The sequence below is a fragment of the Callospermophilus lateralis genome, chromosome 11, assembly GCF_048772815.1.
Source record: "Callospermophilus lateralis isolate mCalLat2 chromosome 11, mCalLat2.hap1, whole genome shotgun sequence".
Taxonomy (NCBI): domain Eukaryota; kingdom Metazoa; phylum Chordata; class Mammalia; order Rodentia; family Sciuridae; genus Callospermophilus; species Callospermophilus lateralis.
The window spans coordinates 50,832,219-50,856,016 of NC_135315.1; the positions used below are offsets into that span (position 1 = coordinate 50,832,219).

General features: G+C 50.6%; 5 protein-coding genes across 9 annotated transcripts; 1 reads left to right on the forward strand and 4 right to left on the reverse strand.

The window, feature by feature from the left end:
- Nucleotides 1-286: 286 nt before the first annotated feature.
- On the reverse strand, nt 287-4,615 carry Phf23 (PHD finger protein 23). Of its 2 annotated transcripts, none has more exons than XM_076869955.1 (5): nt 4,382-4,615; nt 2,812-2,843; nt 2,571-2,663; nt 1,202-2,039; nt 287-1,086 (listed from the first exon to the last, which is right to left on the reverse strand). In XM_076869955.1, the coding sequence occupies exons 1-5, from the start codon at nt 4,413-4,415 to the stop codon at nt 872-874; spliced, it is 1,212 nt and encodes a 403-aa protein (XP_076726070.1). In that variant the 5' UTR covers nt 4,416-4,615; the 3' UTR covers nt 287-871. The 2 variants fall into 2 exon arrangements, with proteins under 2 accessions (XP_076726070.1, XP_076726071.1); XM_076869956.1 differs by lacking the exon at nt 4,382-4,615 and adding an exon at nt 3,377-3,416.
- An 885-nt stretch (nt 4,616-5,500) lies between these two features.
- Nucleotides 5,501-7,691, reverse strand: Gabarap (GABA type A receptor-associated protein). Its single transcript, XM_076871684.1, has 4 exons — nt 7,454-7,691; nt 6,813-6,891; nt 6,554-6,672; nt 5,501-6,007 (listed from the first exon to the last, which is right to left on the reverse strand). The coding sequence occupies exons 1-4, from the start codon at nt 7,541-7,543 to the stop codon at nt 5,942-5,944; spliced, it is 354 nt and encodes a 117-aa protein (XP_076727799.1). The 5' UTR covers nt 7,544-7,691; the 3' UTR covers nt 5,501-5,941.
- A 1,038-nt stretch (nt 7,692-8,729) lies between these two features.
- On the reverse strand, nt 8,730-15,341 carry Ctdnep1 (CTD nuclear envelope phosphatase 1). Of its 2 annotated transcripts, XM_076869347.1 has the most exons (9): nt 14,541-15,341; nt 11,732-11,798; nt 11,517-11,635; nt 11,248-11,319; nt 10,533-10,649; nt 10,301-10,412; nt 9,698-9,782; nt 9,327-9,383; nt 8,730-9,095 (listed from the first exon to the last, which is right to left on the reverse strand). In XM_076869347.1, coding segments are annotated over exons 1-9 (732 nt in total). In that variant the 5' UTR covers nt 14,643-15,341; the 3' UTR covers nt 8,730-9,094. The 2 variants fall into 2 exon arrangements, with proteins under 2 accessions (XP_076725462.1, XP_076725461.1); XM_076869346.1 differs by having other exon boundaries at nt 8,730-9,383.
- Nucleotides 15,342-15,835: 494 nt separating this feature from the next.
- On the forward strand, nt 15,836-21,715 carry Elp5 (elongator acetyltransferase complex subunit 5). Of its 3 annotated transcripts, none has more exons than XM_076869343.1 (8): nt 15,836-15,929; nt 16,088-16,148; nt 16,237-16,317; nt 17,742-17,962; nt 19,855-20,036; nt 20,444-20,539; nt 20,648-20,748; nt 21,389-21,715. In XM_076869343.1, the coding sequence occupies exons 1-8, from the start codon at nt 15,884-15,886 to the stop codon at nt 21,501-21,503; spliced, it is 903 nt and encodes a 300-aa protein (XP_076725458.1). In that variant the 5' UTR covers nt 15,836-15,883; the 3' UTR covers nt 21,504-21,715. The 3 variants fall into 3 exon arrangements, with proteins under 3 accessions (XP_076725458.1, XP_076725459.1, XP_076725460.1); XM_076869344.1 differs by having other exon boundaries at nt 19,855-19,958; XM_076869345.1 differs by lacking the exon at nt 20,444-20,539.
- A 469-nt stretch (nt 21,716-22,184) lies between these two features.
- Nucleotides 22,185-23,798, reverse strand: Cldn7 (claudin 7). Its single transcript, XM_076870992.1, has 4 exons — nt 23,576-23,798; nt 22,636-22,800; nt 22,446-22,530; nt 22,185-22,347 (listed from the first exon to the last, which is right to left on the reverse strand). The coding sequence occupies exons 1-4, from the start codon at nt 23,796-23,798 to the stop codon at nt 22,185-22,187; spliced, it is 636 nt and encodes a 211-aa protein (XP_076727107.1).

Consider the following 23,798-nt stretch of genomic DNA (forward strand, 5'->3'; position numbering starts at 1 on the left):
ACCGGCTCCCACGTCGCAGTCCTCAGCCCACTGAGGGAGCGCTAAGCACTCCTGAGCACACCACTGAGAGTGGGGATTGTTTGGGGCTGGATATAACCTGAAGTGGGGAGGGGCAAGCCAATTGGGGTTTCAGGGTTGGCTCCTCCAGGAGTATCTGGAGTAGGTAAAGCCCAGAGGCGGCCTGGGAGATTGGAGATGGGGATTTCAGCCCCAGGTCCAGCCAGTCTTCTGCAAGCTTTTCGGAAGCCTCCCTCCCAAACAGGATACTGAGTGAGGGCTATAAACACAAGAGCCCACTCTGCTTTATTTACAACAAGCAGGCTGTCTGTACAAACAGCTGGCCAATATTATTAAAAACAAAAGAGGTGAGAAACATCACCTTTCTGCTTTCCTTCCTCACTCAGCCAGGCTCTGGTACTCCACCTTTGAGCTGCCATGCTCTAAGGGGGAAGTCCAAAATTAAAAATATAACCGGTGTGGAAGAAAATAAATGGGGAGTGAAGTAGAAGAAAAGATGATGGAGGGGAATGCTATATTTACACTAGTTTTATAGACAACTGTCCCATTTCATCCCAATTTGAACCCTGACCCAAAAAGTGAGGGGTGAGAGGTCCAAGGGAGAGACATTTTGTGTCTATAGGCCGGGATAGCTTCCTTCCCCCAACTACAATATGTCCAATTTCAAGTCCATAGAATGGGGAGGAAGGATAGGGTAGGATCGGAAGCCACTCATTTCCATTCCAAACAAGTCTCCTTTGGGGATTCCTGCCCTAAATTAAGGACAGTATCCAAGCTCCAGGAGAACAGACTCAGGACTCTGAGGCTCAGTTCCCAAGTTATGTTGTCATTTTCAAGTTCCAGCCTAGAAACGTCAGGGCTCTCCAGATTTGGGAAGCCCCCCTAATCGCCGGGCCTCTGGCCGCAGTTCCTTGCATTTCTGACAATAAAAGAAGTCAGGGACATTGGTCTTCTTAATCTTAGCACAGGAGAGGTGAATCCATGTCCCACACAGGCTGCACTCAATCATGGGCCGCCCTGCAAAGGGCTTTCGGCAGTAACACGTGATCAGATCCCATGAGTCATCACCTGGGGAAAAGAAGGTTCATTTGATGTTTTGCCTGAGCTCTTGGATCTATCACCAACGCCCTCCACCCTAATCCCACCATCACCATTGTTCAGAGAGCAGCCCCAAACCCCTCACCTGATTCTACCATGATGTCCTCATCCATGACCCGCATTTCGCCTTCACTGGAGCTGGCATCTCCATCTTGGCTTGTTTCAGTGCTGCCCACCTCCTTGCCTTCACTGTCAGTGGGAGGGGCTCCTTCAGGGTGCACTGAGGCAGGAGGCCTAGGGGCCTCAGGGGGTGTTGGGAGTACAGGGGCTGGGGTTTCACCCCCTACCACTGCTGCCATCTCTTCCTCTTCCTCCTCCTCCTCCTCCTCCTCCTCCTCCTCTTCAGAGTCTGTATCACTGGGGGGTGCCCTGGGAGGGCCAGGAGGTGGGAGTCTATCCCCCCGCTCAGCCTTTTTCAACTTCCGCTTCTTGCTCTTCTTAATTCGAGACCTCTTTTCCCCATCCGCAGGACTTGGCCGAGGCCGCCGCAGCACCCCAAAGCCAGCCCCACCTCCTGGCCCCAATTTTCGGTTCTTTCTGTCCTTCTTTCGAGGCTGCGAGAGATCTCCCTGGGAAAGGGGCACTGGGGTGAGAGCAGCAGGGGACCGGGAGGTATGTGTCAGGGATGTGGGGGACAGTGGAGATGCCAATTTGGGCCCATCCAAATCAAAGAGAGAGTCCTTGAGCTTCATTTTCTCAAGCAGGGTGGCACTGTCAGGAGCCTGCAGACGTGAGAAGGTGGACCTTGGGGGTCCAGGCTGAGTGGGACCTGCTTGAGCAGCCCTTCTCTTAGATGACTTTGCTTTCTTAACAAAGGTCTGGATGGTTCGAAGATCAGAGGGGGCTGAGTCCCAGCCATCACTGTCTGCTGCACTCTCACCGCGCAATGGAGAGCTGGAGCCAGAGGCTGGCCAATCACTTTCCTTAAAAACAAGGGAGGGCAGGATCAGCAGGACCTAGTATCTCATCAGCTGCTTCACAAACCTAGCCTGACAACCAGAGACACCAACCACCAAGTCTCACTGTACTGAAAATTTATTCTTATCCCAATTCCTATCAGCATCTCCTACTGATCACTTTCATGCTACCTCTACCCTCAAGTTCTCAGCATCTCCCCACACCTGCCCAGGGTCTATGGAACACTGCACCCCCACAGACCAAAGCAACATTTCTGTACAGCCTCATTTGTTACCATTTTCAGCTCCCTAAAATGTATCCAGAAACACTTCCATTCCAGTAACCCAATACCACTCCAAAATCTTGACCAATGCCTCCAGATCCCCTCTATCACTGCTGCTCAAGCCAGTTTTCTCTATTATCCCCCCTCCCACACACCAGCTTTCCTATCACAGCCCTGAACTTCAAATTTACCCAGGTTTATATATCATTTCAGGTAGGTTCCTCCTATAAAATAACACAATCCCACCTCAAGGTAGCTGTTCTCCTGTCCCTACCTCTTTGCTGGGGGGAATGTAACCAGCATAGGCCAAAACAAAACTGCAGAATTTGTTGAAATCCTCAATTGTTCTTCGACGTTTCTCTGGTGGCTGAAAGGAAGGAAACAAGGATCACATGGAAGCCAGACTGGAGGAGCATTCCCAAAGGCACAATCCCTAAAGTGAGAAATCTAGAAAAAGAGGAAGGGTACTGTTGGTAGGCAGTGATACCAGCCTGTAAAGATAAGGGACATCTCACCTGTGTCTCTGGTTTAAGTGTCGGAGGTGGATCTGTGGAAGTAATAAAAGCTGAGTCAAGGTACTAGGAAACAGTCTGTGTAAAACAGTCTCCACCTCTAACGCATGGAGGTCCCAAGTGAACCCCCTCCTCTCCTCTAGGTCCCTAGCCAGACCAGCAGGCCCCCAGCTGTGTTGGACCCGCCCCTGCTCCCCCTTCCGCCCCAAGAGGGGCGGAGTCTGGGCGCGGCGCCCTCTCGGCCTCGCTATAGCGCTCCCCTCCCCCCAACCGGAGGCCCGGCGCCCCGCCCCCCCCCCACTCACGGCTTCTTCAGTCTACTCGGATCTCAGCGCCCCACCCCGCCACACCGCTCCCGGGACCAAGCCCCGGCCACCGCCCGCCCCCGTCCTTCACACGCGCTCAAAGCCCGGAGTTCCTACATCGCCGCGCTCCACCGCCCCGGGCCCTCCAAGACCGCACACATTGCCCGCCGGCACCCAGGGTCCACGATGACCATGCTGAACCGCTCTCCGCCCTCCGGCCCCTTCTCCTCGAGCACGAGGCCGGGCGCGCCCCTCACCCTCACCCCAAACATACGCGGGCACACACATCCAACGCTACTTCGTGTCTGGGACAGACCGGAGAGCTCGAACCCGGACGCGGCCCCACCTGCCCCCCCACACGCACAAGGCTCCCCACAATTTTCGCCGTCCCTCCGCCCCCATCCGGGGCTTTGGCCCCTCCCCGTCTCGAGCTCCTCGGGCTCCCCGCCGGGCCCCCGGGCCCTGTTCCGAGCTTCGCCGGCCGCCGCCCCCCCTCCGCCCCCGTACTCACCAAGTCACTAGGCTACAGATCCCTAAACTCCAGCCCCCCAAACCAGCTACTCTTTCCACGGAAGCTCCCCTCACCCTTCGCAACTCCCAGGCTCTAACCCTCGCCGACCAACCTCCCCCCGCCAGTCGCCGGTCTTAACCCCCAACCCTGCCCCTCCGCCTCCTACAACTACCCAGTTCGCCTCGCTCTCCGGCTCTCTCGCCCCACAACTAGCCCCCGGCACAAGTCTCTCTACCACAGACAATACCCAGACCCCACTTCTCCCCACAACTACCTGCCCACTCCTTTAACAATCACAGGGCTATCTCTGGCGGCAACTACGAGGAGCTCCGGCACCACCGCCACAAACTCCCCCACCTCGACCAATTACCGAGCCCCTCACTCAGTCCTCTTATACATCCTCCCTCCTCAGCAACTCTCCGGGCCCCTGATTTCCCCAACCTCCCTGCTCCACGGCCCCAACCAGTACAAGGCCCTTTCGGCCCCTAACCCCCGAAGCTCAGGGTTTCCAGCTCCTATCCCCTGCCGCTCCCCCACCGCGAAAAAGAAACCACACACGGGGTATCATCTCCAAGTACCCCAACCCAGTCTCCCACTCCTTTCTCCAGGGTCTATAACTCGTCGCTTTCCCAGCTCCAGGGCCAGGCCCCCGACCCCTTCCCCGCATTCCCCCGCTGAGCTCTGGGGCTCGACCTCCAAGTTTGCCAATAGATTCCTCGCCCGCCCGCCGCCAGCTCCGTGCCGGTCGAGAGCTCACCTTCGGGACTGGGCTCCGCCATGGCTTCCAGCATCGCCCCCTCCCCTCCTCCCGGTCCGGCGCCCCCCTCCCCTCAGCCGGGGATCCCGGTGCCGCCTCTGGTGCTCGGTACTCCTACTGCCTCGCTCCACAGAAGTGTCCGCTTCGGTTCCGTCGAGACTCCAGTCCGCTAGCTGCTGCCGCCACCTCCCTTTACCACTGCCTCCCGCACTCCCGGACCGGGCCCCCTCCCCCAGCGCCGCCGGCCGCCTGCTCCCTCCTCCTCCTCTCTTCTCCCTCCTCCCTCCCTCCTTTCCCCCCGACCCCCCTCCCTCGGCGCCGACGCGCAATGCACCAAGGAGCTTGTAGTCCATCCGGGGACAGCGGAAAGGGGACCATATAAGCCTCTGGAACTTCAGGTCCCAGCAAGCCACGGGATGGCGCAAGCGCAATAAGCCTCTCCCCGTCCCCGGGGAGTGGCGGGGAGCTCGGGTGTTAGTGCATAGACCGGAAGAACACGCAGAGGCCGCTGGGAAATGTAGGCTAGGCGGGACCAAGAAATAAGAGGAAGAAGGGATTAGAACTCTCGGCCACCATACTGCCTCATTCTGCACCTTCTTTCTCCCCCGAAAGACCGCCCCACTTCCGGCAGGGCGGAGAAATGATTGTTGGGAAATGAAGTTCTCTTGGTAATAATGTTTTGTGTTCCCCACCCCACCTCCGTTTTCTCCCTCCCTCAGATTCTACTCCACGGAATCATACAGGCTGACACAAAATTTGTGACAGGCAACTGAAGACAACAGTACTTGCACCACCTCCCACACATGAATAATCTGGAATAACAAAACTGGATATGTTTATCTAAAGCAGATACTTTCAAACTTTCTTCACAGGAACCAACAATGAAAAAAAGAGTATTTAGAATCCAAGAAACCCGTACATGAAACTAGTGTTTCACCATTGACAACAAACGCATCCTTTTTATGCTGACAGGGAAATGCCCAATATCAACAAAATAAACCAAAAAATATATTTGTTCCTCCAAATAATACCCATTCCCTTCTCTTACCCCACCACTGAAGCCCACAAGGTCTTGGAAACACTGAAAAGAAAAGCTGGAGAGAGCAACACAAAGCAAAATTCAGTTCAGCTTGGTGGTTTCCTCTTTATTGATGTGCCTCCTACCTTCCCCCGACAATTTCAGGCCCTTCCATCTACCCCCCAAAAAGAAGGTAATGAAAGGAAGGGATTGTTGGGGTTCTGAGCCCCCTGGGCAGTTAGAAAGGAACAGAAACCAAAACAATCACTGGAGGTGACAGAGATTGACAATCAAGAAGTCTAAAGTGGAGTCAGGATGGAGGACAAAGAAAGGTGAGGAAAGGGGAGAAAGGAGAGGTACAAGAGGTCATGTCCACCATTACCCCTCCTGCTAAGAGGGGCTGGAGAAAGAGCCTCAAACATTAAGAAGTGCAGGTCCCAAAGAAGGGAGGTGGTGTATGAGCCTGAAGGAGGTGGAGGTCAAGAAAAGGGTGCCACCTCTCTCTTTGTGGAATGGGACACCCCACCTCAGGGGCAGCAGCTTCACAGACCGTAGACACTTTCATCACTGTAGGCAATGTATAGAAAGAAGTCTTCTTCGTGGTGTTCCTGGGAATGAAAAGAGAAACTGGTGTTCAGGGAACTGGTTTCAGTTACTTGAACCATTCACTAACCAGATACATTCTTCAAGAACCATTCTTCTTCTTCTTTTTTTTAATTGTAGATGGCCATAATATCTTTATTTATTTTTATGTGGTGCTGAGGATTGAACCCAGTACCTCACACATGCAAGGCAGGCACTCTACCACTGAGCTACAGCCCCAGCCCAAGAACCATTCTTCTTAAGGACCCCCAAAACCAGTGCCTTACTCTCCTTCATTGACAGTAGGCTCTGCAGTAGTCCTGAGGCAAAATATTTATGTTTTCTGATACTCTGGAATGAGGAAGGGAACTAGGTAGTCACCATAAGAACAGTTCCTCTAGTTCACTGGTTGATTCCCTTCTCTCTACTCCCACTGTTCTGTCCAACTCCAACCCAAAACAGACAGGAGGTTTTAATGCTACTAATGTTAATTCAAAAAATTAGCACTTTCTTCCCCTCAAGCTCTCCCAGAACTCCCTTCCAAAGCCTCTATTACTTCCCAGGAACCATACCTGGTATAGCTGACCCATAGTGGCACTAGTGGGTGGAATGACATTGTTGACAAAGAAAAACAAGGCATCCTCAGCTCGGAGATGTATTCGCTTCCGGATCAAGAAGTAGAACTGACCAACTGCCAAAGATATAAGGTGCAAGAAAGTCACAGAGGTCATAAATGCCTTTCAAAGAGCAGCTGCTAGATGGAGCCTCCTCCCACAGAGATGGCACTCCCTCCAACAGGAAGCAAACCTAGGTCTTGGGTCAGGTTCCCACCTGTGAGATCAGAAGGCACCAAGTATTTCTTTTTGTCCAGATCTCCTATCCGAGCTTTAGGAGCCTTTTCTACTATCACCTGATAAAGGAAAGATGAAAATTAAGAGACATAAAGACTACAGACCACAGCTCTACTGATCAAGAACTCAAGCTACAATATATTCCCAGTACTCAAACCTGCCCCAGACTCATTTTTCTTTGTCTCGGTACATGCGATGCAGCACTGAGTCCAGAGATCCTGACCTCTCTGGCTCACCTAAATACCCAGGATCGATCCCCAAAAAGCGCGTCATAAAAACAAGTACCTTAATCAAAGGAGAGGGTGACTTGTCTGGGCTGACTCGAGCTTCAATCTCGAAAACTCGGCTAGCTGGGAGGATGACCATAAAAAGCCCAGACTGTCAAATCCCCACAGCCTCACTCACACAAATGCCAAAATCTCTCTCTCCGGTCGACATCCCCTCAACCCCCAGCTCTTCAGCTATTCCACTCCTTTCAACCCTCGTCTCAGGAACAGCAGTTTTGGGCTCAATTCTTGTCCCACCACAGACGGGCAGCCCAATTCTGGCGCTGCTGGTCTCAAACCCAAGCCCAGGCTTGGCGTCGGCACCCTGAGCCCTCGGCCTGGCTTCTGTCCTCACCGGGACCCGGTCCGGGTATTTTTTTCGGATCTTCTCGCCCTCAGAGCGGCGCTTCTCGAACGGATGCTCCTCTTTGTACACGAACTTCATCCTCCCGGGAACCGGGCTGGACCGAGCTGGGCTGAGGGAACCCGGGGGGAGGGGGGCCGGGATGGGGGGGTGGCGGCGACGGCGGAGACGCGCGGGCGGACTCAGCGGAGCGATCCACGAACTTGCGCCACTTCCCTATTCACCAACCCCGCCCCCGACCTTCCGGGGTTGCCCCGCCTGCTAAGATACGCCAGTGGCACAGCACACTAACGCCGCTAGCGTAGCACCACCCACAGTCCGTCCACCTAACGTCATCTGCGTAATCTCTTTGGAATCAATTTGTGGGCTACGCAGGCAACGTAGCAAAGGTTGTTAGCTTTTACTACGGTGAAAAATATTGAAAACCCTTTCTCCACCTCCCCCAGCCACTAAGTTTGGAATGAAAAGGGATAAGAGATGATAATCATAATATGAGACTTGGTTCTCCAGAAGTTATTTTCGGAAATAACGTAGGAGAAGACCAAAGACAATTACAAGGCTAGCTATTCACGAAACGTGTTGCTGCGTTGAAGGCGGCCGTTGACACCAAAACAAAGTAGTACCCAAGTGGCGGGAACAAACTCCAGAAACAAGAGGAAAGGCAAGAAATGGATGTTCGGACAGATGTATATAAGGATTAATGACCAGGAATGAGCAGACCGATAAGGATTCGAAATGAACTCCAAAAGGCAGGAACCACGCCAGGGCGGAAGAACACTCGAGAATTTGTTTTCTACGAAAGTCATGTGATCTCAGAGAAGGGCGGAGCGTCACGTGGCGGGTGCAAAGAAGTAGAGCCGGCTACCGGGAGGTGGTGCCAGGGAGGAGGGGCCACGGCAAGAGCGGGCAAGGGCCCGTCCGGAACCTGGGTGCCGTCCACCTGGGGGAAGCGCGGGCTCAGCCAGGCCACGTCAGTCCCCTGAAGCCAGGTTTTTCTCCAGCTATATGCCCTTTGGAGTCTCCAGGATTCAGCTCCTTTCGTCATTCCATACACTACTGCTCTGAAGCTGCCCCACTCTCATTCTGTCACTTGGACCCTTCCAGCCAAAGTAGCTGAAACCTACTATTCACTACTCCACCTCCATATTCATCACCAACTTTCCTGTTACTCCCCATCGCTCTTTCCATCTTGCTCTGGGACAGGGTGGATGTGAACATAGTCCCCTCCCTTCATTTCCCAAAACCCCAGAGAAGGACCTAGGGCAGCTTTGGTTTCAAAGTTATAATGCATGGTTTAAAAGAGAGGAAAGGGGGAAAAAAAGAGAGAAAGCTAGTTACAGGTTAGAGGGAATCTAGGGAGAAAAATAGAGGGAAAGAAAGGGAAGGACAAGTTTAGGGAGGATCCAGTGGCCCAAAATCCCAGTCTCCCTCCCACAGCCCAGCCCTTGGAGCAGGAGTGAAGAATTAGATCAGTTTTTTTACAAGAGTTTTAAAAAAAAAAATCAAATCACAACAAAGCTGACTTGGCTTCTCTTTGAGCCTCCTGGATCACGGTATGTCTGTCTCTCACTCCAGCCAGTCCTGCCTCTCCACCAGACAGTTTCGGCTCTCCAAGGCCTCCACCTGTCCCAGTCTGGGGTTTCCATGGAGTGTGAACACGAAGTTAGAGTGAGGCTGCTTCACAGTCTGGCCCATGTGTCCATCCAGACTCCAAATGGAGTGTAGGGCTCCCAGGGCAGAGGGGTGGGAGGGGCAGACCCTGCCCAGGCAGTCCTCACATTGGACAGGGCATCTGACGGCATCCCAAGGGCTTGCCCTCCCTTCCCCCCCACCCCAATTCAGGTGGAGGGGCAGCAGCTGTCACCAGAGCCTATGTTGGTGAAGATTTCGGCTCAACACGGATCGAACATCAGCGGTGAACCTGGGATGACAATAACTTGCATTGGTGGAGTACCTTATAGTTGACATCCTCACAACACTAGTGTAAGGCACCTCACTGGATATGGGGCAGAATTAAACACCACTTTCACATGATGAGACAGGTCATTTGAACAAAACCCTATGGCTAAGAATGACGAGCTTTGGAATTGAGAAGACCTTGTCCAAACATTTACGCTCTTAAGGGAAGAAAGGTAAGTAAATAAAACTCGGCAAATGTTTTTATTCCCTTGGGATCCCCCACCTCTATCTATCTTTCCTCAGAAATCCAGATTATCTAGAACTCACTTCCCTTACCTGAGGGCATCCAGCATTGGGAGCAGATTGAGAAGGGCCGTGTCACTGGGGTCACTGAACCAGGATTTGATGGGGATGGCGTTGTCTGGAGTGGGTGAAAATGTAGATGAGAAGAAAGGATTCAAGAGATACTGGAAGTTTTTCCTGAAAATCATTACTTAAAAAAAAAAAAAAAAAACTATACCTCCACCACCCAAGTCAACAGCCTAAGTAAAAAATCTTTCTGATTATACATTAATCACCCAGATTCATACTAGTATGAAGTTTCTAGTTAAATTGTCATTGTGGCCCACCTGAAACAAATGATACAGGAAATCTGACTTGTGAAATTCACACACAGGGGCGGGTATCTCACTTGAAATAGAGAACTTGCACGTGGACCAGGAAATCCCAGACCTCAAAGCCAAGGTATCTAGTCTTCTAGTTCCCTCCATTCAAAATGCCTCATGAGTGGGCTGAGTATGTTGCTGCTGGTTGACCAGCATGTACAAGACCCTGGGTTCCTCCCCAACACTGCCAAAGTGGGGTGGGGAGGAAAAAAAGAAAAAAAACAACCCCAGAGTCATGTCCTGGCCCTGACAGACTCATCACCTTCCCCCATACCTGGGTGGCTCCTGTAAGCCCCTGGTGAATTATCCAGGATCACAATGCTGGAGAGGTCACTGTGGACCACAGAGAGGTCCTTGATGTAGCTGCCCAACTCCAAAGTGCAGTGCTGAAAGGCAGGGGTTTATGGAGTACACTTCCCCAACTTCCCCATCAAGGCAACTGCCTCAAAGCCAGATCCCTCCCTAGTGGCCTGCATCACTTTTAAACCTGGACTCTAGCTCCTTACCTGTCTGTAGTATCTCCTCTTGAGAATGCTTCTGCTATTGTCCAGTTTATCTGCCACAGCAGAGCCATAAATCTCCATGCTTGCTGTAAACACCACCAGCTCGTACCACTGGCTCACCTGAAATAGATTGGAAGAAAAAGAGGTGTCACAGGGGGTGATGATTCATTAAGATGTACAGGGTGAGTGTGTGTGTGTGTGTGTGTGTGTGTGTGTGTGTTGTGCGCGCCCTCCCTCTCTTTATGTCTCATGCACCTGCATGCGCGCGCGCTCGCTCTCTCTCTCTCTCTCTCTCTCTCTCTCACACACACACACACACACACACACACACGTCCCCCTACTCCACCCTGGGTTTTTTAAACTGGTGTACAGTTTTTTTTCAGTCTAATGCTTCAGGCCTCCTAGCAACATCAAATGTCTTTGGGGACAGGAAATTCTGAAATTCCCCAAACCTTCAAAATCAGTGTGTGAGGCTTTCCATAACTTAAGATTCAAAAATACAAACACAAATGAGTAGGATGCCCATGGAAGAATAGAATTATATCAGTATAACAAATGAACCCCAACTACTGAAAGTCATTCCTTTACCTTCGTACATCCTTCCCTCTCCAAAATTGCCCTCACCCACTTCTCTCCCCTTTCCCCAAATCCCCTAAAATCCCCAAGCCCTACAACTATTCCTTCATTACAGAATTCCCTTTAGCTTGTGTATACTCACCACTTCTAAGAAGAAGTCCACATGGGGCCGCTTATGTACAAAAAAACGGACAGGATGTTTGTCTATGACCACCTGTAGAAAGGAAGGACTGAGCAAATTCTGAACACCATAACACAGGCCTAGACAACATTTCTGTAACCCCCACTACCTCCTGCTTTCCAGGCTGACACAGGTGCCAGGGATTAGGGACCAGATAATCTGGGCAAGGGAGCCCAGGACTGGGCAGAGTAACAGACACAACCCTTTCATCACTATCCATCCCCACACACCTTGAGAATAAAGTCAGGAGGCGTTCCAGGCCGCACTGTGGGCCTCAAGACCCCATCATGGTGGGAGTGAATAAGTGTCTCATCCAGATCCAGCACCAGGATCTTCCTCTTTACCTGGGCTGAACCACAATGGGAAAGAAAAACAGCAACTGACCTCCAGCCCACAGGTGGAGTCCTACTTCATCTCAAGGGGTCTTTCCAGCCACCATACTCACCTAGCCGATTCCGAGACACAGGAGATAAAGGGAGGATATCATATCGAACAGTTTGGTATTGAATTACCTAAAGATAACGAGAGAAAGGATTAGAATAATTAACAAGGACATCTTCCCCAGTAACAATAACAGGTATCAAAAACTGACTATTTATCACATGCTGGGTACTATGTGATTTAGGATTATTTCACTTAATCCTTGAAACTATTCTAATAATATTATTATCCCTCTTCCCCAAAACCTTTTTTTTTTTTTTTTTTAGGGGGGTGGTACTGGGGATTTTACCAGGAGTACTTTACCACTGAGCTATATCCCATTCCTTTTTAGTTTTTATTTGAGACAGGATATCACTAAGTTGCTGAGGCTGGCTTCAAACTTGTAATCCTTCTGCCTCAGTCTCCCAAGTTGCTGGTTTACATGTTTGCACCACCATGCCCAGTGTTATTATCCCTATTTTAAGGATGAAGAAACTGAGGATTCCAAGGTTTCAACATCTTACCTCCCCAATTTAGAATGAAAACTGCATGAGTGCATGAATTTTGTCCCAATCATGGCTTCTTTCCCATTGCCTAGGACACTGCAGCAAGGGTGGGCAGTTAATATTAACAGAATCAATGAAGGGGTAGAGTCAGGATTGTTCTCTGAAGACTGACCCAAGAGCCTGCCATCTTAACCATGATGTTTGGTATGCTGAACAAAGAAATCCCGACTTTCACTCCAAGGATTCATTGTGGAAACATCATCTTCCATTGGGAACTAAAAGCCTCAGACTCTTGGTGGACAAAGGAGATCCTTGGTTTGCTAAGGGGAATAGAGAATGAGGGAATCCAAAGGTTGTCAGGTCAGCTAAGTTCCTCTGGCTGGTGGCCACCAGACCTATTTTAACCAGCCACCTGTCCATTTGTGTCTCTACAAGCCAAGTCACAAGTTTCAGAGAACCTCAACCCCCTGAACAACCTCCTTAGCCCAGTACCCATGTTAGGCAGAGAATATTGGAAAGCTCCACCTGCCAGAATGAAGTAAGGCCTTTGAGAGAGAAGTGAAGAAGGGACAGGAATGTCACCACCTCAGCCTTCCAGTTTTCCTTCTCCAAGCCTTCTCTAGAGGATATTTCCCCAAATCAGATCTACCATGCAAAGCCTGGCAATTCCCTCTGCTCTTTTCTTCTAAGGCACACTCTTTGATCTATGCCTAGGCCCCAAGCTCCCCCTGTTTGCAAACCAAAAAAATCCTCTCTCCCCTTAATCCCAAGGCATCTGCCCTTCTTTTCTCCCTGGGCTGTGATGAGGGCTGAAACAGCTCGGGTATCCTGCCCTCCTATCTCGGGTTGCATATGCTGGGCATGTAGGGAATGCTCCAAGTGTTTGCCAGAAAGCGGGGTGGGGGAGGAAACTAGATTGGAAAGGAAGACAAAAGGCTGTTGGGTCAGTGTTACCCAAAAAGCAATTCTGGAAGTAACTAACTTTCCAATAAATGGACTGGAGTACTACTCCCCTAAAACTGGTGTATTATGGGGGAGAAGAGGGAATTCTCAGGACAAGATCAGACAGAGAATGGATGACAGTCAACACATAAAGAAAACCCCAGGAGCTAGCTTCACATTTGTCTCAGCCTTTCTGACCTCAATTTTTTCTTGGCTTCTAACTTTCTTAGGGGAATAGTCCTGCCTACAACCATCACCTCCCCAAACAGTGGGAGCCCTAAATCAGGAACTGGAAGAAATAAACTGTTGAAGAGGATGAACCCAAGGCCAGGCCATTCCCCAAAATCAATAAGTCAATCACCACTCCCACCCAGGGCTTTCTGGGAATTCTCTTGACCCAGGCCACCCCTACTATATTTTATTCCTTCAAATTGTATTGAAATATGCCAGAGAATACAGATTTCTACACCCTAGCTCACTCAGTTTTCCCCACACTCCTTCAGAGTATTTGCCCAACTGGTGATGACAACACAGGGGCACATTCACTAAGTGATGTTAGCCAAAGGAGCTTCTTCAACCTTGGAGAAAAGCTTTGGGGGAGGGAACCTAGAGATGCTTGTACATCCGAACAGTCTGACCCCACCCCACCCCCTCCTAATTCTAAGGTCTTCTGGAGCAACAAGCACATCTTCAGATGCAAGCTCTACTAACCAGCCTGTCTCCTAACCCAGATGCCCAAACTTTAATTGCTCCCTCCTACAACTAAAGAATGTCATCATAAAAGCATCTTTTTCTGTCCAGAGTCCCAATAAATCCATAATCCTACAATCCCACTCTGAAATAAGTTTCCAGCGCCTTTTTGGAGGAGTTTCCTTAACAGAAACTACAGAGGTTTCTCCTTCATACCAAGGGCTTTCCCCAAGTTCCCATCCTCGTTTGTTACATATGCCCTCCTACCCACCCACCCCCCACCCTTGACACACATAAGCCTCTCTCTCCAAGACCAAACAAACCCAGAGGTTCCAACAGAAGGGTCTTTCACAAGCCCACATCCATAGATCTGGCTGCCAGCAAACAGGTGTTCCCCGCCTCTCGGTTTCTTTAGCAACAACTCCAGCTTTCTTAAAGAGCGCCCCACCCACCACTCTAGCCCCCAAGAGTTGCCAAATCCTGTGCTATCTAGTCCCATTAAAGCCCCCAGATCTCAGTTCTCTTATAAGGGTCTCCCTCACCACCCTACGTCCCGCTTAGGATGCCCTAATCCTATCGTAGAAAAGCCCCGTCAGGACTCCCTTCTTGGGCCCAGAGGCCTGACACTTTCTTCCGAAAACCCATGAGCATCAAGAACAGAGTTCCCCACCACCGCCAGTGCCCACCCAGGCTCACCGTGCGGATCTGCCTCCGCAAAAGGTAAATGAAGAAGCTCCAGAGCTTGGCGGCGAAGGCCACGAACGTGCGCAGCCCCAGCAGACACTGCGTCCGCATCATCCCGATGACCCCGGCACCGCCGGCCCCGGGGCCCCCGCGGCCCAGCTCAGCCAGCCCCCCGGGGGCAGCCCCCCGCCGCCGGGAGGGGGAACGGGGGCCCCGAGTGGCAGAAAAGGCTGCAGAGAAGGGCACGGAACGGGAGGCTCAGAAAGCCACCCCCGGCGAGGGGAAAGCCCAGCGGAACGGGGATCTGGGGGACAGGCGTGGGCAGCCCGCGGGGGCCCACATGGGCGGGGAGGGGCACCGACGGCTTCGCGAAGTTTGCAGGCCGAAACAGGTCGGGCAAGGACGGGGTCCTCTGAGACTAGGAGGGAAGGGGATGGAGAATTGGGGGAGGGGGTAGTGGGGGAGGGGGTTAGGGAAAAGGGAGGGAGGGAGACGGGAGGGGGAGGGGAGGGGAAGCGGAGGGTGGCCCGCTGCGCAGGCGCACTAGGGGGCTGCCCGCGGGAAAGGGGCGGGCGGGGGCAGAGGCGCGCGAAGGGCCGCGGCGAGAGAATGGGCAGGCTGAGCGAAAGAGCAGGGTAGCAAGGGGAGGGGGAGACGAAAGGCGCGGAGCGCTGGACCGAAGTGGCCTCCCCCTCCCCGAAGTCGGCGGTCTCTTAGCCGCTGGGGAGCGGGGCTGCAGCTTCTGCAGCTGGATTTCCCACTCTGACAGGCGCCATTTTACCGCCCAGAGGTCTCCCTCCGCCTCTCTTTCCCCCCTCCTCTTCCCCTCTGACACTACTTCCGGTGGTGACGTGTATTCGCTTCACCGGGACTAAAGTTCCCCCTATTCGGTCTTACGGGGGTAGGGATAAGGAAAGCCGAGCGCACCCCCAACAACACTTCGATATTGCGCAAGCGCCGAAGGCGACCGCGGGTCGGGGACTGGAGCAAAGTCTTGAACAGCGTGGGCGGGGTGGAGTGACGTCACTTGCCCTGTGGCTCTGACCGTCGAGGGAGGGACATGCGACCCCCTCCCCTTCCCTCAGACAACTGTTCCAACGGCTGTTCCCGCCCCAGTCATTGTGAAAATGTAGGCTGTGGGTATCGTCCCTACGTCTGTGCGCTAAGGCTCGGGAGGGGCCATTTCGCTAAGCTCTCCTGGGAATACTGAACATAAAATCACCTCTCATTCCGGCCTTTGCCAGCTCTTAATTGTGGGAGGAATGAGTGCCCCGCCCTCTCACCCTGAGCGGGCGGGGCTGTGGATCGTGACGCCATCAGAGAGCGTCGTAGTAGGAGTGGGAAGCCAGTCAGAGATGCTGGATTCTCTGTTGGCCCTGGGCGGCCTGGTGCTGCTTCGCGGTAGGAAACTAAGGCACCGGAGATTCCGGGTCAGATTTATGGGGTGGAAATGGGAAGGAAGGGCCATAGGTCATAGGCTAGGAGTGGAAGTCGCTGTTGTTTTATGAAGGTGGAAACCTCAAGGTTCTCAGTGTTTTTTCTGCTCTGACTTTCCTTAGATTCCGTGGAGTGGGAGGGACGGGGTCTTCTGAAAGCGCTCATCAAGAAATCTGCACTGAGGTGAGTAACAGGCAGCGTCTCCCAGTCCTTGCTTAAGAAGGGAGCCAATGCCCCACTCTTCGACATTTCCCCCTCATCTCTGCCTTAGTGGGGAGCAAGTCCACGTCTTGGGCTGTGAAGTGAGTGAGGAAGAGTTTCGAGAAGGTTTTGACTCCTGTGTCAACAGCCGGTAAGTACAAATTGGGAGAATTCATTAAATGTGGGGCCCCTGTCGTTAAGAGACTTTCTTAACAGCAACAAACATAAAAACCCGGTCTGGGTCGCATGCCTGTAATCTCAGTAACTCGGGAGGACCCCGAATTTGAGGCCAGCCTCAGGGAACTTACCGATACCCTTTCTCAAAAAGGGTTTGTGAATGTAGTTCAGTGGTAGAGCGCCAATGGATTCAATCCCCAGTACTCCCCAACACACACACACACACAACACAAAGGTAGGCCATATTGTTGAGTAGTAGAGACCAAACAGGAGGATAAGAATAAACACTCTCTGCCTTTTGAGTCATTCAGAATCTGGTCGTGCTCAATTCAACTATGCATTCCAGACTTCGCTCAACACTGACTGCAAACTTCTGAGGCTTTTGTCCTAGGGGCAGAGGGTTCATTGCATGTGCAAAACTAGGAAGGTATGATAAGACATATCATGAAAGATGGAAGAGCTTCCCAAAATAGCTGAGGTCATGCAGATAAAGAGGTAACTTGATTGTAAAAGGTATAAATTTTCAAACCACTCCTCAAAGTCAGTGGGGAGTGGTTTGAAAATTTGTCAGGAGAGTTGATAACACCATGCCTGTTAGAAATTTTAGTCCGTGTGTTTGCCTCACACGCTAGGCAAACACTCTACCACTGAGCTACACAGCCCCAGCCCTATAATCTTTTTTTTTAAGTTATTGAGAATCGAACCCAGTGCCTTACCCATGCTAGGCAAGTGCTCTACCTCTGAGCTACAACCCCAGTCACTGTGTGGAGAATGGATTGGAAGGAGGCAGCCTAGAGACAGAGAGACCAGGTAGGAAGGATATTGCAGTAATCCAGGTTCAGTGTATACATACTGTGTACCAGTTATAAACCACGTATGCTGCTATATAGTGGAGATAGAACAGTGAACAACATTGTTTAGAATTTTTTAATATTTATTTTTTAATTGTAGTTGGACACAATACCTTTATTTTACTTATTTTTATGTGGTGCTGAGAATCGAACCCAGGCCCTTGCACATGTTAAGCAAGTGCTCTACCACTGAGCCACAACCCAAGCCCTTGTTCTAATGAATTTTAAAGAGAATAATGCTGTGAGGTGACCAAGGTCTGACTCAAGACAGAGGCAGTATAATTGGAGAGTTTAGAACAAATGTAAAAGTAGCTCAGTAGGTACAATTCCCAGTTAGGTGATTTTGTACAAGTAGCAAAGCCAAGCTTGGAGCTTAGGCTATTGGACACCAAAGTCTGTGCTCTCAATCTTAGGTTGCATGTCCAAGAGCGAAAGCTCCAATATTTAAGGTATTAGCGAAAATTTTAAAATAGAGCCACAAAGATAGGATAAATTTGAGGTGGCAGGGGAAAGGGGTAATATTATGCCTCCTGTTTTCCCTTTTCAGGCTGATTTACTATGACTTCTTCAGAGACCCTCTCAGTTGGTCAAAAACTGGGGAGGCTTTTCCTGAGGGACCCCTGGGAGTCTTGAGAGCCATATGTAGGAGGACAGATCCTGGTCCTGCCACCATAGCTCTTGATTCACTCAGCTGGCTTTTGCTTCATCTTCCCTGTACTGCAATCTGCCAGACCCTCCATGCTCTGAGCCATCAAAACTCCTACCCTGGTGAGAACCCTCCTTACCCTTACATATCTCCACCTAGCAGGCAATATTTCCCTTTTCCAACCTAAGAATCAGCATCAAGACTCAGGAACTTGGGAGGCAGAGGCAGAAGGATCACAAGTTTGAGTAAGATCCTGTCTCAAAAAAGGGTTGGGGATATAGGTTGGTGGTATAATGCCCCCCTGGGTTCAAGCCGCAGTTCTACCAGGAAAAAAAAATCCAGCATCAGCATCAGTTGTCTCCAAAGACTTTCTTACATCTTCAACCTTTTGGGGGGAGTTTGTTGTTATTGTTTTTAGTTTTTTGTACCAGCGATTGAACCCAGGGATGCTTAACCACTCATAGCCCTTTTTTTATTTTTATTGTGGGACAGAGAAGATGCTAAGGCTAGTCTTGAGCTTGCGATCCTCTTTCCTCAGCCTCCAGAGTTGCTGGAATTGCGGGTGTACCCCATCACACCCAGAATTTTTTACTATGATCTCTTTTATATGTATGGCTTTATTTTTTTTTTTTTAATGTGGTGTGCAGGATCGAACTCAGTGCCTTACATGTGCTAGGCAAGTGCACTGTCTCTGAGCCACAACCCAGCCCCTCTATAACCTTTTTTTTCCCCAAAATTGCCTTATTTTATTTGTTTATTTTTATGTGGTGCTAAGGATTGAACCCAGTGCCTCACGTGTTAGGTAAGCACTCTACCACTGAGCTACACAGCCCCAGCCCTATAATCTTTTAAGTTATTGATAGACATTTTATTTATTTGTTTGTTTGTTTGTTTGTTTATATGCACTGCTGAGAATCGAACTAGGCAAGTGCTCTACCTCTGAGCTACAACCCCAGTCATTTTTTTTTTAGCATTTATTTTTATTCATTCACTTAACAAACATTAAATACATACAACATATAAGGTTCAATAATGGAAAAATAAAGTCTAACTTTGTAGTTGGGTCCTTGCTCCCTGGGAGCTCAAATTCTTATGCAGATAAGTATACAAGGTAGTCTGATAAAGACTATAATGATTTAGGAATATATGTACAGGGTACCTTAAAGAAGGAACCATCCTGAAGAGCAAGGCTTAGGCAGACAGATTTGGCCCAAGAATCAGGAACATTGGGACTAGCCCTAAATTACACTGTGGATATTAGAATGGGATTTCACGTTAGACACACCTAAATTTGTATTAAAGTGCTTGATCTCTCAGCGCTTCAGTTTTCTCTGTTTAAAAAAAAAAAAAAGGTGGGGGATACGATGGTGTTAGGAAAAAAACCACTTGAAATTGCCATATGGCTTGACCTAAAATTGCTGACCTCTGTAAAAACTAAAATTTGTATTAATGTTTAGTGCAGAGCCCAACACTCTTAATCCTCCCAAAAAGGGAAAGAAAGGAGGCCCTAAGATCTTGGGAAATTACAAAAAACTGCAAGCAGTACATTGTATAAGAGATGAAACTGAAAAGTTTGTGGCTATCAGGGGCCAAAAATGTTTATTCCATCCTGAAGACCATGAGGAGCGGCCAAAGTCAGTGATCCCTTGATCAGATTTGCACTGGAGTAAGAAAATGTATTAAGAAGCTGGGTACACTGGTGCATGCTTATAATCCCTATGGCTCCCCTGCCATCCCAGTGCATGAGAAACTGAGACGGGAGGATCTCAAGTTTAAGGCCAGCCTGAGCAACTTAGACCTTGTCTCAAAATAAAAAAGGGCCAGGGGTATAACTGAGCGGTAGAGTGTAGGGGCTCGTAGCTAAGCAGTGAGATTGGCTTGGGTAAGTCAGGACTGTGGCAGAACTCTGATGGAATGTGGGCCTCTTCTTCCTTTTCTTCAGTATTTGCTACCTCACCTCAACCCTAAATGTTCACTACTCTCCTTCATGCCCTGCATTTCCTTTTCTCTCCAGGTGATAGTTCCCCAGTAAAGCAGGTGCATGTATTGGGCCTGCTACATGAAGAACTTCATGGCCCAGGCCTTGTGGGAGCACTGAGCAGTCTTACCCAGACTGAGGTGATTCTGGGTGGTTTAATGGGCCAAGCCTCAGCCCATGTCCTCTTTCGGAAGCCCCAACAGCGCCCAACTTATCAGGTTAGGAGAAGCAACAAGAACAACTAGAAATTAGAGTCAGAAAAAGGGTTGGCATGATGGGAAGAATAATTTAAAAAAAATTTTTTTTAGTACTTTCCTGTTTTGTTGGTTGATGTGTTAGAGAGACAGACAGGTCGAACCCAGTGCCTTGCACTTTGGTAGGCAAGCACTGTACTACCAAGTTACATCCCTAGCCCTAGAAAAAGATTTTTTAAAAACTAGAATAGTTATTAGTGGGAAGGAAGAACAAGTCTGTAGGGAGAGACTTAAAGGAAGGCTAGGGCTGAAAACAATATGTTCGGATGATTGGGGGCTAAGGTGAGAGGTCCTGAATTTACTCTAGTTTGTTAAGTGGGATAAAAAAAAAAAAAAAAAACCTTTTTAACTCTCTTCTTTATTCTCCTTAGACTTTGTGGTTTTCCATCCTTCCTGACTTTAGCCTCGACCTCCAGGAGGGGCCACCCCTAGGGTCCCAGCACCACCCAGATCCTCATACATCTCTGGTACCTAAAAGCTTGGGATCTGGCAAAAGTAGAATAAAACTGCAGAGGTTGGGAGTAGAGTCAAGGATTCAGGAATGAGGCCAAGTGGCAGCATCTTTTTACCTGCAGGTGGACCCCAGGACTCATTTGACCTTTAACCTTCACCTGTCCAAGGAAGAAAGAGAAGCCAAGGATAGCCTGATTCTGCCCTTCCAGTTCAGTTCTGAAAAGTAAGGCTGGAGCCTAAGTGCTTGGATCCCCAGCATCTGAGGTGGGGTGAAGACAGGTTATTGATTAACCGCTCAGACTTTATAGGAGCTAAAGTCCACTTCCAGATACAAGCCTGGAGAGTGGTTCTGTACCCACCCATATCTCCCATAATGGCGGAGGGTCTTCCTGTCTTTTATCTCCATTACAGCTATGGATGGGTTCTACCTTCATAATTGTCCCCAGAGTAATCTTGCTCTGGGCTGAGCCAGAGCAAACCCTAACTTTAGGTAACTTTATTCTCCTGCCAGCAGTGCTAGGACATAGGACAGGAAGATGCATGGGTGTGGCAAAGGCTGGTTAACAAGGGCTTGGTAGGTGCCTCTTGTCTGAGCCCAGTGTGTGGGTGGATGAAGCAAGACTGCTGCAGAATCCTTCCCCTCAAGCTGCTAAGAACGGAGTTTTATTAAATAAGAGTAGTACTTATGCCAGGGTCAACTGGTTCTTTCTTAGCCCTAAATAATCTTGGAGGTCAGAGGAGGAACTGGGACCAAGAAAATGACACAAGCCTAGTTTGGGTTGCCTAAGTGAGTCACAGGCACCTCTAAGGGGATATCCAGACTTGACCTAATAACCACCTCACTAGCACCAATTCTCCCTCAGACAGCAGGTTCTACTGCGTACTGCGCCAGGCCAGCCTCCCAGCCACATCTTCTATGAGCCAGATGCTTATGATGACCTAGACCAAGAAGACCCAGATGATGACCTTGATATTTGACTGGCCAGACTTGACTGCACTAATGGAAATGGGTGGGAGTGGGAGGACTATGGTACCAGTTTCTGTACTGCCTTTGTTCCTTTGTCTATGAAGGTCCTACCCTATGAGGTAGGAAGCAGTATCCAATCAGAACAGAAAGTGGGATGAAGAGATAGCATAAGGTGAGGAAATAGGAACAACCCCCCATACCTAATAAAATCTTTTGTTAATTTTTTTGTTGTTGTTGATAAAAAGGAAATGAGTGGTGGGCAGTGAGAATGAATGAGGAAAGCCAAGCTCTTGAGTCTTTGGAGTCCAGTCTTAAGCATTGGGTGAGTCACGATGAAAATTAAATGAGCAAGAGCGGCCTGGCACACAACTGGTACTCTACAAGGGTTTGAATTGAAGTAAATGTACTTTAGGTACCAAGCTCCCTCCAAGGATCTGAGTGGGAAGAATCAGGCACAGAAAGAAAAGCCTACTTTCCAAAACGTATTTTTTATTACTATACAAAAAGCACACTCTCCCCACTTTTTGTCTCCTACCCAACCCCTCCAGAGGACTGTACATGGTGTACAGGGATGGAGTGACCGGGAGGCCTTTGTCCTGCACTCTGCCCACAGGCTGAATCCTCTGCCCTGGGTCCTTTGAGTCATTTGGGCACGCCCACAGTTTGTCAGGCTGGGGCATGGGAGTCCCACCTCACACATACTCCTTGGCAGAGTTGGACTTAGGATAGGAACGTGGTGCACGGTACACAGCTTTGCTCTCCTGTCCAGGACAGGAGCAAGAGAGCAGTGCACCTCCTAGGAGGACCAGAGCAGACCCTGCCCAGCCAATAAAGATGGCAGAACCAAACTCATACCTGTGGAGAGAAAGGATTGAGATCAGAAACCTGGCCTGCCTCTGCCTTCCTATCCCAAGAACCCAGATTTGCTTCTTAGACAGGGATCCCAGACTTACTTAAAATTCACAGGGACGGTGGGGTTATAAAAGTCTGTGACAATCTGATGACCATACCAGGAGCATGCTACCAAGGCTGCAAGACCTGGAGAGAATAAGAATTCCAATATTGTGAGGGTTCAAACCAGCACCTTCTCCAATCACCTCCCACAAGGGCCAGAGGAGAGCTGCCTTTGGACCTATGACTCACCTGCTACGATGAAAATGATGCCTCCAGTCATAGCTATACGGGCCTTTTTTACTTTATCGTCTCCCCCACAACGTGTGCACTTCATACCCATCGTGGCCACAAACATAGCGAGGAAGCCCAGCACCAAAGATAACACCATTAGGGCTCGAGTGGCCTGTATGGCCGCTGCAGAGGAGAAAAGACGCTGGAATTGCTGGAAATGGCTGGCAGTCTTGGCGGGGCGGGCCGCGCCCACTATTCCCTGAACCCGCGTCTAGCCCTCAGAAGTCGAAGGCCCTACCTCCAGCGGGCAGGCTCCCACACCCTCGGGACAACGTAGCCTTCCAGATCGCGCCCCGCCCTTTTTGCTGAGAAACCCGCCCGGGGCGCCAGGGTTTCGATGAAACTGCTCCCAGTAGGGGGAAGGGTAAAAGGGGGCAGCCAGAACCTGGGCATAAGCTGAACATCCTGACGCGCGTCCCAGACCTGGTCCCGCCTTCCGGGCCACGGGCCTGCGGCTTCGGCTAATCGTCGGATAAGATTAGAGGCCGCAGGTGGCCGCCCACGTCTGACAAACTGCCCAGCTGCGCAGCCCTCGGTACAGCCTCAGCCCCGACCCCCTTTTGTCCAAACTAAAAGGGCCGGATAACACGGAGGCCTTGGCTGGCCCAGGGCGGTGGGGAGATGACGACCCAGGCTTAGGACTCACTTGCCCAAGCCCAGGTGGAGGCTTGGCTGGGGGCATTCGAGGAAGAGCGCAGGCTGCAGGGGTATCAGCCCACGTGCGTCCACCAGAACCCTGCCTCGCCCCAGCCCAGCCCCATTGTCCCAGCAAGACCACTTCGACTTCCTCCTGTCCCTGGCAATCAAGGCGCCTGGCCGGGGGACCTCGGCCCTGCCCACATCCCGCCCCACCATCTCGGCCCTGCGCGCGTCCGCCCCGTCGGTCCCGCGGTCTTACCCGGCAGAGCAAGCACCGAGTCGTACATTTTGCAGCTCATCATGCCGGTGCTTTGCGTAACGCAGTCCATCCACAGCCCCTTGTACATGGCCTGGGCCGTGATAATGTTGTCGCCTGCGTACGAACTCATCTGCCATTGCGGGATGGCGGTGCTTGCCACCAGGCCCACCCAACCCAGCATTGCCATGGAAAAGCCCAACAACTGCAGGCCTGAATTGGCCAT